Raw genomic sequence first — 15,133 nt, 5'->3', positions numbered from 1 at the left:
CACCCCTGGGGAGTAGTTGGGATCAGCACATACCTTCTACATAAGATCATTCCTCAAGACTGGGCAATGTCGCTGATCTGCTTAGTACATAGAAACAAATACATAGAGTCGGGCAAAACGAGGAGACAGAGGAATATGTTCCAAACAAAAGAACAAGACAAACCTCAAAAAAAGAACTAAACAGAATGGAGGTCAGCAATCTACCTGATAAATAGTTCAAGGTCACAGCCATAAAGATGCCTACCAAACTTGGGAGAAAAATGAATACAGTGAGAACTCCAACAAAGAGAAAATATGAAAAAGAGCCAATGAGAGCTGAATACAATAACTGAAATGAAAATACAGTAGAAGGAATCGAGAGCAAATATGGATCGGCATCTGGAAGACAGGGTAATGGAAGTCCCCTGAGATGAGCAGCAAAAAGAAAAAAAGAATCTTAAAAGCAACAAAAGGAAAGCACCTAGTTATGGACAAGGGAAACCCCATAAGACCATTAGCTGATTTTTCCACAGAAATCTGGTAGGCCAGGAGGGAGTGGCATGATATATTCAAAGTGCTGAAAGGAAAAAACCTACAACCACGAATCTACCTGGCAAGGTTATCGTTTGGAATTAAGGAGACAGAGTTTCTGAGAAACAAAAGCTAAAGGAGTTCATCACCACTAAACCAGCTTTAGAAGAAATGTTACAGGGGCTTTTGGAAACAAAAAAGGAAAGGCTACAACTATAAGAAAACCGTGAAAGGAAAAAATCTCTGACAAAAGCAAACATACAGTAAAGGTAGTTTGAAGGTTAAAAGACAAAAGTAAAATCAGTTAATCTATAAAAATTAGTTAAGCAATATACAAAAAGACTGAAAATATGACATCAAAACAATGGGAAGAGGAGGAAAACCATAGTGCTTGTAGAATGTATTTGAGATTAGGTGACCATTAACTTAAAACAGACTGCCATATACGTAGGGTATTATATTATGAACCTCATGGTAACCGTAAACCAAAACCTGTAATAGGCACACACAATAAAAAGAAAAAGAAATTCAAACATAACACTAAAAGTCATCAAACCACAAGGGAAGAGAACGAGAAGAAAGGAATAGAAAAGAACTACAGAAACAACCAGCAACTAATAAAATGGCAGTAAGTACATACCTACCAATAATTACTTTAAATGTAAATGAATTAAATGTTCCATTCAAAGAACATCGGGTGGCTGAATGGATTTAAAAAACAAAACAAAACAACAACAACAACACCCCCCCCCCCGCCCCCCACCAAACCCAGGACCCACATTTGCTACCTTATCAGAGACTCATTTCAGACATAAAGACACACAAAGATTGAAAGTGAAGGGATGGAAAAAGACATTCTATGTAAATGGGAATGAAAAGAAAGCTGGGGTACCAATGATTATATCAGACAAAATAGATTTTAAAACAAAGACCATAACAAGACAAAGAAGGGCACTACATAATGGTAAAGGGATCAATCCAACAAGATGACAAAACAATTATAGTATCTTTGCACCCAATACAGGAGCACCTGAATATACAAAGCAAATATTAACACAAAGGGAGTAATTAACAGTAATACATCAGCCTCTTGAACAACACAGAGCTTAAGGGTGCTGATCCCCTTTGCAGTCAAAAACCACATATAACTCTTGACTCCACAAACCTTAAGTACTAACAGCTTACTGTAGACCAGAAGCCTTACTGAAAACATAAACAGTTGTTAACACATTTTGTATGTTAGATATATTATATACCGTATCTTTACGATAAACTAGAGGAAAGAAAATGTTATTAAGAAAATCATAAGAGAAATATATTACTGTACTTATCAATACCATAAGTTAATGTACATTTACAAGTATCATCTGTCAGTACCTATATTAATACTGTCTTATACAAAACACTGTTATATGTATACAGCAAAAATAAAGACATTGTGAAAAAAATTATATTTACAAAATAAAAACTTTCTAATATATGTTGAAAAAAAACCTGTGTGTAAGTGGACCCACATAGTTCAAACCTGTGTTGTTTAAGGGTCAACTGTACAATAATAGTAAGGAACTTTAACACCTCACTTACATCAATGGAAAGATCACCCAGACAGAAAATCAATAAGGAAACAGTAGCCTTAAATCACACAATAGACCAGATGGACGCCTACCACCCCAAAACAGCAGAATACATATTTTCTTCAAGTGCACATGGAACACTCTCCAGGACAGATCACATGTGAGGCCACAAAACAAGTCTTGATAAATTTAAGAGGACTGAAATCGTATCAAACATCTTTTCTGACCATGACTGTATTTCAAGGATACTGATTTCAAGGAAAAAAACCTGGAAAACACAGAAACATGGAGGCTAAACAACATGCTACTGAATAGCCAATGGGTCAACAAAGAAATCAAAGATGCAATAATAAAAATACCTTGAGGCAAATGAAAATGGAAACATACATTCCAAAATCTATGGAACACAGCACAAGCAAATGTCATAAGAGGGAAGTTTACAGCAATCCAGGCCCACGTCAAGAAACAAGAATAAGTTTCAATCTAACCTTACACCTAAAGGATCTAGAAAAAGAACAAGCAAAGCTCAAGCTTAGTAGAAGCAAGAAAATAATAAAGATCAGAGTGGAAATGAATAGACACCAAAAAACAAAACAAGAAAAATAGAAAAGATAAATGAAACCAAGAGCTATTTCTCTGAAAAGATAAGCCAAATTGGCAAACCTTCAGTCAGACTCATTGAGAAAAAAAGAGGTTCCAAATAAAATAGGAAATGAAAGATAAGTTATAACTGATACTAGAGAAATACTAAAGATTGTAAGAGACAACTGTGAAAACTTGTATGCCAACAAACTGAACAATCTAGAAGAAATGAATAAATTCCTAGAAACATATAATCTTCCAAAACTGAATCAGGAAGATATAGAAAATCTGAACAGACCAATTACCAATAATGAAATTGAATCAGTAATAAAAATTTCTCAACAAACGGAAGTCCAGGCCTAGACAGCTTCACAGGCAAATTCTACCAAACATTTTTAAAAGAGTTAACCTATACTTCTCAAACAATTGTTAAAGAAATTGAAGAGGAAGGAACATTTCCAAATTCATTGTACAAGGCTAGCATTACCTTGATAACAAAACCAAGGACACTACCAAAAAAAAAAAATAAAAAAAATAACAGGTCAATATTCGTGATCAACAACAGATGCAAAAATCCTCAACAAAATGTTAACAAATTGAATTAAAAAGTATGTGAAAAGGATCATACACCATGATCAAGAGTGATTTATTCCACGGATGCAAGGATGGTTCAACATACACAAATCAACCAACATGATACACCACATTAACAAAATGAGGATAAAAATCATATGATAATCTCAATAGATGCAAAAAAAAAAACCTCTGACAAAATTCAATATCCATTTATGACAAATAAAGTGGCTAGAGAGGAAACACACTTTAACATAATAGAGACCATATATGCAAAACGTACAGCTAACGTATTCAACAGTAAAAGCTGAAAGCTTTTCCTCTAACATCAGGAACAAGACCAGGATGGCCACTTTTGCCACTATCTTATTCAACATAGTACTGTAAGTTCTAGCTTAGTCCTAGCAATCAGGGGAGAAAAAGAAAGAAAAGGCATCCCATTGGTAAGGAAGAAGTTAATCTGTCACTATTTATGGATGACATGATACTAAGAAGTCTCTAAAGACTCCACCAAAAAACTATTAGAATAAACAAATTCAGTTGCAGGATACAATATACAGAAATTGGTTGTGCTTTTCTAATAATGAAATACCAGAAAGAGAAGAAAGCAATCTCATTTACAACTGCATCAAAAAAAAAAATAACATACCTAGGGGAAAAAAAAATGTAACCAGAGTGAAAGACCTGTACTCTGAAAACTATGAGACACCGATGAAAGAAACTGAAGATGACACAAATAAATGGAATGATATTCCATCCTCACTGACTGGAAGAATTTATATTGTTAAAATGTCCATACTAACTAATCTACAGATTCAATACAATCCCCATCAAAATGCCACCATTATTTTACACAGAACTAGAACAAATAGTCCTAAAATTTGTATGGAACCACCATAAAAGACCCTAAATAGCAACAATAATCTTGAGAAATAAAAACAAAGTGTGAAGCAGCATGTTCCCTGATTTCAAACTGTACTACAAATCTACAGTAATCAAAACAGTATGATACTGGCAAAAAGGGGAAAAAAAACAGATACAGAGGTCAATGGAACAGAGGCCAGAAATAAAACCATACTGATATGTTCAATGAATCTATGACAAAGGAGTCAATAAATATAATGCAATATAATAAATCTACCTGCAAAATAATCAAACTACCACTTTCTTACACCATTTACAAAAATTAACTCAAAATGGATGAAAGACGGAGATGTAGACCTGAAACTATAAAATTCTTAAAACAGTAAAATCTTGGACACTGGTCTTAGCAATGTTAATTTGGGTTTGTCTCCTCAGGCAAGGGCAATGAAAGCAAAAATAAACGGGACTATCAAACCAAAAACCTTTTTTGTACAGCAAAGGACACCATCAACACAATGAAAAGTTAACTTGCTGAATGGGAGAAGATATTTGCAAGTGATCTATCCAGTAAGGGGTTAATATCCAAAATATATAAAGAGCTCATACAACTCAACACTAAAAAACATCAAATGATCTGATTAAAAAACGGGTGGAAGACCTGAATAGACAGTTTTCCAAAGAAGACCTACAGATGACAAACACATGAAAAGATGCTCAACATCAGTAATCTTGAGGGAAATGCAAATCAAAACCACAATGAGGTACCACCTTCTGTCAGAATGGCTAAAAACAAAACACAAGAAGCAATAAATGTTGGTGAGGAGAAAAGGAATCCTCATACACTGTTGGTAGGAATGTAGACTGATGGAGCCACTCTGGAAAACAGTGTGGCAGCTCCTCAAAAAATTAAAAATAGAACCACCGTATGATCCAGTAATCCCACTTCTGGATATTTATCCAAACAAAATGAAAAAAACAATTTGAAAAGATATATACATCTGTATGTTCACTGCAGCATTATTTATAATAGCCAGGATATGGAAGCAACCTAAGTGTGTATCAAAAGATGAATGGATAAAGAAGATGTGGTATATATATACAAACTAATATTACTCAGCCATAAGAAAGAAAATCGTGCCACTTGTGACAACATAGATGGACCTACAGGGTACTATGCTAAGGGAAATAAGTCAGAAATAAAAATATCATATGAGTTCATTTGTATGTGGAATCTAAAAAACACAAGACAAATGGACTCAGGGATACAGAGAACAAAATGGTGGTTGTGGGAAATATGTGAAGTGGACTAAGAGGTATAAACTTACAGTTACAAAACAAGTCACAGGGATGTCCAGGTACAGCATAGTGATTATAGTCAATAATAAACTTTGGTAACAGATGGTAATTAGAGTTCTAGTGATCATTTTATAATGTACATAAATGTTAAGTCACTAAGTTGTACACCTGAAATTAATCTAAGATTATGTGTCAACTATACTTCTATTAAAAACATGTTCACTGTAGAAAATAAGGAAACATAAAAATGATAAAAAGAAATCACCTGTATTTCCCATTCCCTCAAGATAATAAATGTTAGTATTTTGGTGTTTTTCCTTCCCCTATTTTTCTTTGGGAACACAGTTGCAATCATAACATATATACAGTCTGTGATCTGCTTTTGTTTTGCTTGCTACAGAACTACTTTTCATATTAATAAAAAAATTAATATCCATTAAGTATATTTATCATAATATGATTAAATTAGCCCTCTGGTAAGTATTTAGACTTTGACCAGTGTTTATTTTGTTCATCTGCACAGTCTCCTAAAACAGTGCCTAAAAAATGTCCAACATTCAGCAGGAGAATGTGGAAATCTCAAGAGGGATCTAGATCTCTGGCTCAAAAGTGCAATCACCTGTGAGGACTTAGGAATCTATGCAGCACCTCTTTATAGGCAGATGAGGTGCAAAGCTCAGCAGACGTGGGCGGTCCCTGGGGCCTGGGAATCGTAAGCTGGCACACCTGGCCAACCCAGGAGGCCGCTCCTGGGCCTGCCTCATTTTTCTTGGCCCGCAACAGCCACCGTGGCTGACAGCACACAGCGGACCCGAGGAGGCTGACCAGGGGCTCAGCCTTTGCCTGGCACCTAATACAGTGGGACCCGACAGGCTCGAACGCTGGTTGGATGAGCCTGAGCCAAAAACACCAGAACAGAGGCCATGTGAGGCAGCTCGGGAACCGCTGCCAAACCACACCATTCAAGAGGAAAAGCAAGACAACGCTAGGATGGATACTTTTAAATGCAGAGGCTGGCTGCTCCCTGAGAAAGTAGAGCAAGGTAGGGCGGGGATACAGAGTGACACCGGAGAAACATTTCAGCAGCCTCCAGGAACAAATGGGAGCCCTGTGTCTGGGGTGTTCTCTACTCCCAGAGTGAAAACATACCAGCTTATTAACTTCCTCAATTGGTCGAGTGGCCACCGCAGCCCAGCCCCAGCCCCAGCCCCCCTGGGCCGATGCAGTAGACTCCAGCTGTCTAATCCTCTGCTCGTTCCTGTTTGAGACACAGTCTGTGCACTCCTGGCCGAAGCCCAGCAGGGTGAGAATCACTGAAGGGGCCTTCCACCTCCAGGCCAGACTCGACAGGGCTCCCCAGCCCTCTTGCTGCAAACATAATGGCTTCTGTACTTGCCAGCCTCGTGCTGCAGCATAAATCCTCAGCTTTTGTCTGTGTTTAATCACCACCCTGGGAAGTGCTATCGAAGTGCAACTGTTTCTGGCTAGGAGTGCAGCTCCCAGGCCCTGCCGCTGCCCACCCAAGATCAAAGTCCCTAACACAGGATTCTTAGGGTAATGCTGGCCGTCTGTGTTAAATGGCCACTGAAAGCATGGGGTCACACAAGCTGGGAACCCCCAATCACACACTGACCACGGAGCCGGCTCTGACACATAGGGCAGCCTTAAGGTTCCCTGGGGACTGAATTCACACACCCTGTCAACTACTACCCAGTTGTGTCTCGATAAAGCTATTTTTAAAGTATCTGGAAGGAAGGATGGAAGGAAAGCAGATGGGCCTCTCACCTGTCCAGGGGTTTCCAGGGTCAGAGTGTGGAGGAAAGGCCTGTTGAAGGGAGAAGGTAGGGAGGGGGCCGGGACAGGAACAGAAAGGGGTGTCCCCTCTGCTCAAAGGCAAGAACTGTGAAAGGTCATTCTTCTAGAAAGGCACAAACATCAGCCCAAGCCCTGAAAAGAAGTAGGGCACAGTAAAATGCACATAGAACTGAAGCACTCACTAAAACGGAGAAAAAGACATCACATCATTTGTAACAGTTTTACTGCATTACATATAACATTTTCTGCATTAAAAGGGGTTGGTGATTTCTCTTTAAAGCAGATCCCAAAGTAGACAAGAGGAGACGGGTTAAGTGGCACACCTACATGTTAAAATTCAATTTCCATCGCTATGGAATCATAACCCGGCTTGGTTCCACTTGAAATGCCAACCGGACAATCCCCAAGAGACAGTGGATAAGCCACATCTATTTCCGGTGTGCACAAAGGAGGCATGCACACAGTCCGCACCATTTCCCCTGGGGCTGTGGCTGGCCAGCAGTGTGGACAACGCCCAGGGCCTCTGACTCACAAGAGGCTCAGGATCCCAGGGTGCAGGTCTGCAGGTGAACCGTGACTCTGACGGCCCTCTCCTTGGTGAGGGAGACGGGCCGCTACCCACAACTTCAACAGCTAGAACTAGATCCTGTGACAAGAATCGAGATGCTTTTGTCCACAGTTACCAGGAGGTTGCTCATGATGATACGTAATCTTTTTCTCTTTCCGTTTCTGAAAAACAGGAGTGCTGCATCATAGCAACCTGTCAACACCCCTGCCCCTGGGGTGCCAAGGGGATGAGGCCTGTAAATCTCAGGAGCACTGCCGGAGTACCTCCAAGGAAGGGGCGGTAAAATGTGTAAGGGATGAAATAATGGGCAATGATGTAAGGGAGAGTGATGGGTTAATAGTAAATTAGACATAAAGTGGGAGATTCTTTGGAATTCAGAGTGTTCTAAGGACAGGATGGCTCTTTCTACATATCTGTCATCCTCAGGAGTCAGTTACTTGGTCTACTTTTTTTTCCTCATCTCCTGGTCATCTAATCACTAATAGAACCCCAATCCGTCAGAGGGAAACACCAAGAAGGAGTAGAAGCAGAGAGTCTGCTCTACTGGAGCACCCTCTGGCACACAGGGTTTCTAGAAGCCAAGACCTACTTGGATTCTTTTTAAAAATTCAGTAAAAAGTTAATTGTAACATTTTTCTTTTAAAAAAGTACCCTACAAAAGACACAAAAAGATGCTCAACGTAGTTGGTCATTAGGGAAATGCAAATCAAGCCCACAGTGAGACTATCGCTTTACACCTACTACTAGGATGACTATAATCAAAAAGACAGACAATAACAAGTGCTAGCAAGGATATGGAGACACTGGAACCCTCATACATTGCTGATGGGTATGCAACTGGGTGCAGCCAGTTTGGAAGATAGTCGGGCGGCTCCTCAAAATGTTAAATGTACAACTACCATATGACCCAGAAATTCCGTTCGTACAGGTCTATACGTAACCAACTTGAAAACACATGCTCAAACAAAAACATCTGAACACAAATGTTCAAAGCAGCATGTTCAATAAGAGCCCAAAACTGGAAACAACTCAAATGTCCATTTACTGATGTGGCATATACTTACAGTAGAATATTCTTTAGCCTTAAAAAGAAATGAAGTACTGGCACATGTTAAAACATAGATGGATTTTGAAAACATCACGTTAAGTAAAATAAGCCGGACACAGAGGCCACATACTGTACAAGTCTATTTACATTAAATGTCCAGAATAGGCAAATCCACAGAGACAGAAAGTAGATTAGTAGTAACCTAGGGCAAGGGGTTAGTGGGGAGTGACTGCTAATGGTTTGGTTTTTTGTGTGATGAGAATGTTCTGGAATTAGATAGGGTGATGGCCGAATAGGTTTGTGGATATACTAAAAGCCAATGAACTGCCTGGCTCATAAAGAAATAAACTAAAAAAAAAAAAATCACTATAACCTCTTATTTCTTACTTTCTAAAGTCTTTATTTCTCTAACTTCATGTCTGTCCATCCCATCAATCCATCCTTCTAATAGTACATGTGCATGGAAGGATGCCTGGAAGGGTGTCCACCCAATATTAATGGTAGTTATTTCAAGGTGGTAAAATTTGAACATCTTTATATTTTTCTATATTACTTAAATTCTTTATAATGAAAAAATAACTTTTTTTTTCCACGAGAAAATCATACATGATTTTATTAAATACAGAAAACAAAGTAGAAAAATAAATAAAGCAAAACCCCCAAGGCAATAATATATACAGGAGATTCCCTCATGCAACATACATTTAACACCTTTCTAGTCAGACTTTTATTTCAGTTTGATTACCTCACAGCAGCCAGGATTCACCCTGCTTCCTTTGAGCATGCTGAAAGTTGATACAATCTAAGATGTCCCTACCTACATCTGAACCAACCATCAGCATCTTCTAGCATTTTCCATTGGTCGTACCGAACCAATCACATTCACTGCACTAGGTTTCCTCCCTTTTCCTCGTCTGGTGGGGCAGGATGAGTGAGAAGGGGAAGATTTTTTTCCCTTCTTTCATTTCAAATGCTACAATTCATCTGCTCTTATGTATATATATATATATATGTGTGTGTGTGTGTGTGTGTGTGTGTGTGTGTGTATACCCCCTCAGGCCATCTAATCTTTCTGTCACTGCTGAGCACTGTCATAAACATTTGTATTCCTCTGACATCCAGGCAACTCAAATCCTTTCCTACAAGTGCCAAGGTCCCTGTAGTCGACAGCCTCACTGGGCGGTGGGTAAACAGAGCCTTTATTAGTTCTGTCTCCAGTTTCATTGCACAGAGCTGGGTGTGAGTGCCACAGCGCCTCATAATTAGCCAAAAGCAGTTGCTTTTCCAAAGCCTCACTTTGTGCCTGCCACTACTGTTGATGCGGTATAAATATTAAATGCAGAAGGCACCATTAAAGTCACACTAAGTTTCTGGCTGAAGCATTGATGGCTCTGATACCCAAAGTTGAAATAAGGCAGCCACCTTGGTGTTCTTTATCCTTTAAGACTTTTCTGGATTCCAGGAACCTTTCACCCACCTATGACTGTCAGGTGGAAAGGAGACGAGGCAGAGGCCACCTTTGATGACGATGCTGTTTTTCTCAGTTTGCATACACTGCGCATGTGTATAAAGTTTTATCTACTAAACAAGAGGCAGTCTGTCTGACCTCATCCTCCTTGCTGGAAGACTAAATTTCAGGGGGCAATCATGCAATGAAGACAAATAAAGCCCTAGTAGTGGCTGGGAGCCTGCAGGGGACTGAGAAGGACTAGAGGGCTGGGGAGCAGTGCTGAAGGTGCTCTGGCATCGGCCTCGTGGGGGTCACAGGGGCAGTGCACGTGCTTCGAAGCCCCCAAAAGCTACAGTCCCGCCTTTCACATAAACAAATGTTTGGAAAACGTTCCAGGCAAAACCACACAGGAACCACCTGCTTAGCAAAGATGAAAAGCACATTACCTGCATTGCACATACCAGCTTTTTTTCATTTGCTAACTGAAATGTTTCTACCTTTTCAGTATGAAAACAGCCCTTACACACATTTAATACTTTATGAAATTCAGTTAGTGATGGCATTTGAATTTCACATACAACATCTACTGGAATAGCAGAGCAGTCAGAAACTTTAGGAAGTGGGGACATACCTGTTTAGCTGCTGCTGAAGAAATTACTTTTCTGTCCAGTAGGTTGAGAAGCTCAGCCAGCACAGAAGGTGTGACAGGACTAGCAGCCCCCAAAAGGAGAGAAAAATAAATGTATATTTCACACTGTCAGCATACACCCATTTAGAAGAAGAGTACTTGATTTTGTAGGTTTAAATAACACACCCAGGAATGGAAATAACAGGGCAATGGGGCTCTATTTTATTTATTTATTTTGTAGGTTAGGATATAACATGTTTCGGTGACTAGTGTTGTTTTACCACTCAACAGTAATGGCCGTTTGGCAGAAGTTGTAGCAACAACTGCTCAGTTTAATTAGTCAAAAAAAAAAAAAAAAAAAAAAGGAGTGGCTGCAAAATTCATGAACCATGACAAGAGAAAAACAAAACAACAACAAAAAAACAACCACTCAGTAATTAAATATTTTCGAATGCAAGATCAGTCTAAAAATTACTTCAAACAAAAGAGCTAACAAGGCTACTTTTCTGAGTGCTTTTATGCAAATATAAATTCTTTTTAATTGTAAGAGCTTTTCCTTAAGAGAGTGCAGTGACTGCCATCCGCTTCGTTAACTGTCCCCATGGGCATCTGCACAGACACTGTTCTCCTCCACAGGCTCACAACAGCTTTCTCAGAGCTTTCACCACAGAAGGGCCCAGGATCCATTATATCTATACCTTTAGGATGTGACTTAGTGAAAAGTAACACTGAATTATAGACTATTTTAAAAAAAATTTTTAGTGTTTATTATTTTTGAGAGAGAGAGAGCACAAGCTGGGGAGGGGCAGAGAGGGAGACAGAATCTGAAGCAGGCTCCGGGCTCTGAGCTGTCAGCACAGAGCCTGATGTGGGGCTCGAACTCACAGACTGTGAGATCTTGACCCGAGCCGAAGTTGGATGCTTAACCAACTGAGCCACCCAGGCGCCCCTAGACTATTTCTTTTAAAATATGTGATTTTGCTATCTTATTATTTAAAAGCAGGCTTCACGCCCAGGGCAGAGGCCAACACGGGGCCTGAACTCACGACCCCGAAATCATGATCTGAGCCGAGATCAAGAGCCACTGGTCTGAGCCACCCAGGCACCCCTGATTTTGCTACTTTTAAACACATACAGCAACTAGGCTAAAAGAACACTGTTTATCTGAGGTCATTAGGGGACTAGTTTTAAATAGGAATGACTTATAAATAGCACATTAGTATGTCTGTATAAACTAAAACTTTTGAAATGCTTAACACCACTTGAAAACACCTTTTGTCTTAGTTTTCATCAATCACAATTAATTTCTTTGCGTGCTTTTAGATAATAAAAAGGAAATTGCCACTTAGCCCCTATCCAGTTTCCATGCATTCCAAACCAACTGAGTTCAAGTTTACCAGCTCTGACTTACTGGACTCTGATTCAAGCACAGTGAAACCTCATTAGGGTTGTTCATTCGAAGCAGCTGACACACGGAGGCAGACCATCATCCTTAAAGTCTTTGTTTATCCCAAAGTATGGATAAGAGGTAATTCCAAGTGGAAATTAAGTTTGGAGACTGTCTGGTGTTATTAAGTTGGCATTCGGAACATCTGTGAATCACCCTGATTAAATCTCAGCAGCAAGAGGGACAGAGGGCTGGGAAATAAACTGATAAACCCCCTTTCCAGCCTTCTACCTTACTGACAAGTAATAAAGAATCAGTTTGTTTTAAAAATGTGGGTTCCTTGGATGCTCTGCAATCCTAGAAAATACAGTGGCTGATTAGAGTGTAGACAGTGTATAAGAACCCTTAATAAGCATTGAGGTTGAACTGGATTTCTAGAGCATGAAAAAAAGAAAAGGTCCCTTCTCCCATTTGAGTTGATGATATAAGGGACATGGAGATGGAGAATAGAAATAGAACACAACGTAACTAAAAATACTTTGCTTTTCATCTAATGACCTTAATTCGTTAGTTAGGTCATAAATGTACACCATAAAATATTTCCACTGACCTAACAGCATTTGAGATTTCTCACTCATCTTTCTGTACCCACAAATGCTTGACACACAGTCGGTCAGTAAGAAATTGTGTCACAGAACTCTTCTCACCAACGGGGATATCTATCTGGTATACCGCCTACATTAATTCCAGATATGCCGGGGCTATCCTTGAATACGACAATGACAAAGATCAGTACCTGTCACGCGGATCCTGAAAGACCCCACTCCTCAGTTAAATAAATAAACCATCATCAGATTTGCAACATATTGGCAGCCGAGGCACAAGCTACTGATCTGTTGCTGTCAGATGCCAGTCTCTGGACAGTGAATGTGTCTCCACTAAGAAGAATCTGACACCTAAACGCTTAAGCTTTGCATGCCAGCTTCCAATCCCCTGAGGCCAGTGTAGGTACAAAGGGATCCTTCCAATCTGCCCGCTTCCTCTAGTCCGGCTAGCACTCTTTCAGGGTCACGACACCACCTCCAGCTTGCATCGGGAGCAGACGCACTGCCACCTCTACAACTGCACATTCCTGCCCCCTCCCTGCATCAGAGAAATGAGCAGCCCATCTCCATCTCTGCACCCATTTCAAGCCTAAAGTCCACCTTCTCTACTTCTGCTAAGATGGGACACAGGAAGCTCCTGGAGGAGGACACTGGGACTTGGACATCCAGGTGGCTCTTGCTGCTCAATAATCCTTGTGTTCCTCTCGATGAATTCCCCACACCCCTATCCGGTGGTCCCACCAAAGCAACTGTAACAGCCACGGCATCTTCTTCCCACCTCCCTTCTCAGTGCCTGCCCCCACCTCTCACTTCATAAGGAGAGCAGCTCATGATGCACAACTCAGAAATTTCTATCATGCCCTCCTCCTCCTCTTTCAGCAAACAAACCCCTCAACCCATGCTTTTATCCCATTACTTTCCACTCCTGCAGATCCCATTTGCATGTTTGTTTCCTCTCTCTTGGCTTTAATCATGCACCCTCACAAATGCTCAGATCTTCCTACCTTGAAAATGTCTGCAAGTGATCTCGGAGTCTGCAAGCCTGGTCTCTTACCTTACTTTTACGGATAAATATCTAGCATTAGTGGCTACTATCTGTCCTCGTAAGCATGTGCCATTCCAGCACCAATCCTCCCCCTCTACAGAAGATGTTCTCTTAAAAATCACACCCCTCCTCGCTTGTTGCCAAGCGTAACAGCTTTCCCCATTCTGCTGCACCCCGACTTCTGGGCTACATTTAAAGCCCTTTGTGAAAACTCCTCTCCTTGGGCCTCCAATCTCTTCCCTCTCCCTGGTTGTCCCTCATTCACTCCTGGCCCGATAATGAGCACCGGCCAGCATTCTTTCCCACATGGTCTTCTGCCTTCACCTCAGGCTGCCAGGGAAAGGAAGCACATCTGTTCCCAAGACTGCCACTGCTTCTTCGGGGTCTAGTTCTCTCCACCACGAGATTCAACCAGCTCTCACCAAACATGTTTTAAACCAGGGGTCAGCAAACTTCTTCCGGGAAGTGCCAGAGAGTAAGTATTTAAGGCTTTGTGGGCCACACATGGTTTCTGTCACATATTCTTTGTTTTGGTTTAAGAAGTCATAAGCACTGTTCGCTTACAGGCCCGCCAGAATGATCTTTAACAGGTTCCGAACCCTGAAGCCCCACTTGGATGCTATCCCACACATCACACTGCTGGACTTACCTTCCCTTCACCATCAAGCCCCTCTTGGCTCAAAAGCCTGCCCTGATCTGCTAGTGCCTCAGGAACCGCTGCCCCTGGCTGACCTGAAGTTTGGGGCACTCAACTAGACTGGACAACTGGATGGTGGGGCTTGCCTGATCTCACCACGAAATGCTTGGTCAGGGTGTCTGTAATTTCCACTTTCTTAACTACATCAAACCTGTTATTAATAGTGATTTAGAAGGAGTTAACAGAAAAACAACTTTCAAAGCAATATGCTCAAAATAATTAAAAAGCTGAGTTCAACAAGAGCTTTTCTGGTTGGACCCTTTAAACACCATGACAGGTCTTTAAAGATGAGTGCTAATTTGCAAAATCGGTTCTTGCCAACTTGACCTCCAGAGTGTTCCCTGCCTGGGGTCATCATGAGACCACTGCAAAGCTCCGCAGCTACGGCCGTTCTAAGCTCTGGAAATGTTAGCCCCAGCAGCTGAGTTGTGCACTAATTACTGTTTATTCCAAGGTGAGGCTGCTGTATCCAGCCCAGCTAATGGTTCTTT

General features: G+C 40.7%; 1 protein-coding gene across 4 annotated transcripts in view; it reads right to left on the bottom strand.

Moving 5' to 3' along the window:
• GATB (glutamyl-tRNA amidotransferase subunit B) overlaps positions 1 to 15,133 on the bottom strand; it is an 89,468-nt gene that overhangs the window by 9,926 nt on the left and 64,409 nt on the right. For all 4 annotated transcript variants that reach the window (XM_019441276.2, XM_019441278.2, XM_053901193.1 and 1 more), the window contains one exon: positions 10,912 to 10,990. In XM_019441276.2, coding sequence (XP_019296821.2) covers positions 10,912 to 10,990 — 79 coding nt within the window. The remainder of the gene's footprint in view (positions 1 to 10,911; positions 10,991 to 15,133) is intronic.

The sequence above is a fragment of the Panthera pardus genome, unplaced genomic scaffold (assembly GCF_024362965.1).
Source record: "Panthera pardus isolate Hobbes unplaced genomic scaffold, ASM2436296v1 HiC_scaffold_13, whole genome shotgun sequence".
In the NCBI taxonomy this organism is placed as follows: Eukaryota; Metazoa; Chordata; class Mammalia; order Carnivora; family Felidae; genus Panthera; species Panthera pardus.
Note: the sequence above shows the minus strand (reverse complement) of the source record. Positions and strands in the feature narration are given on the sequence as shown.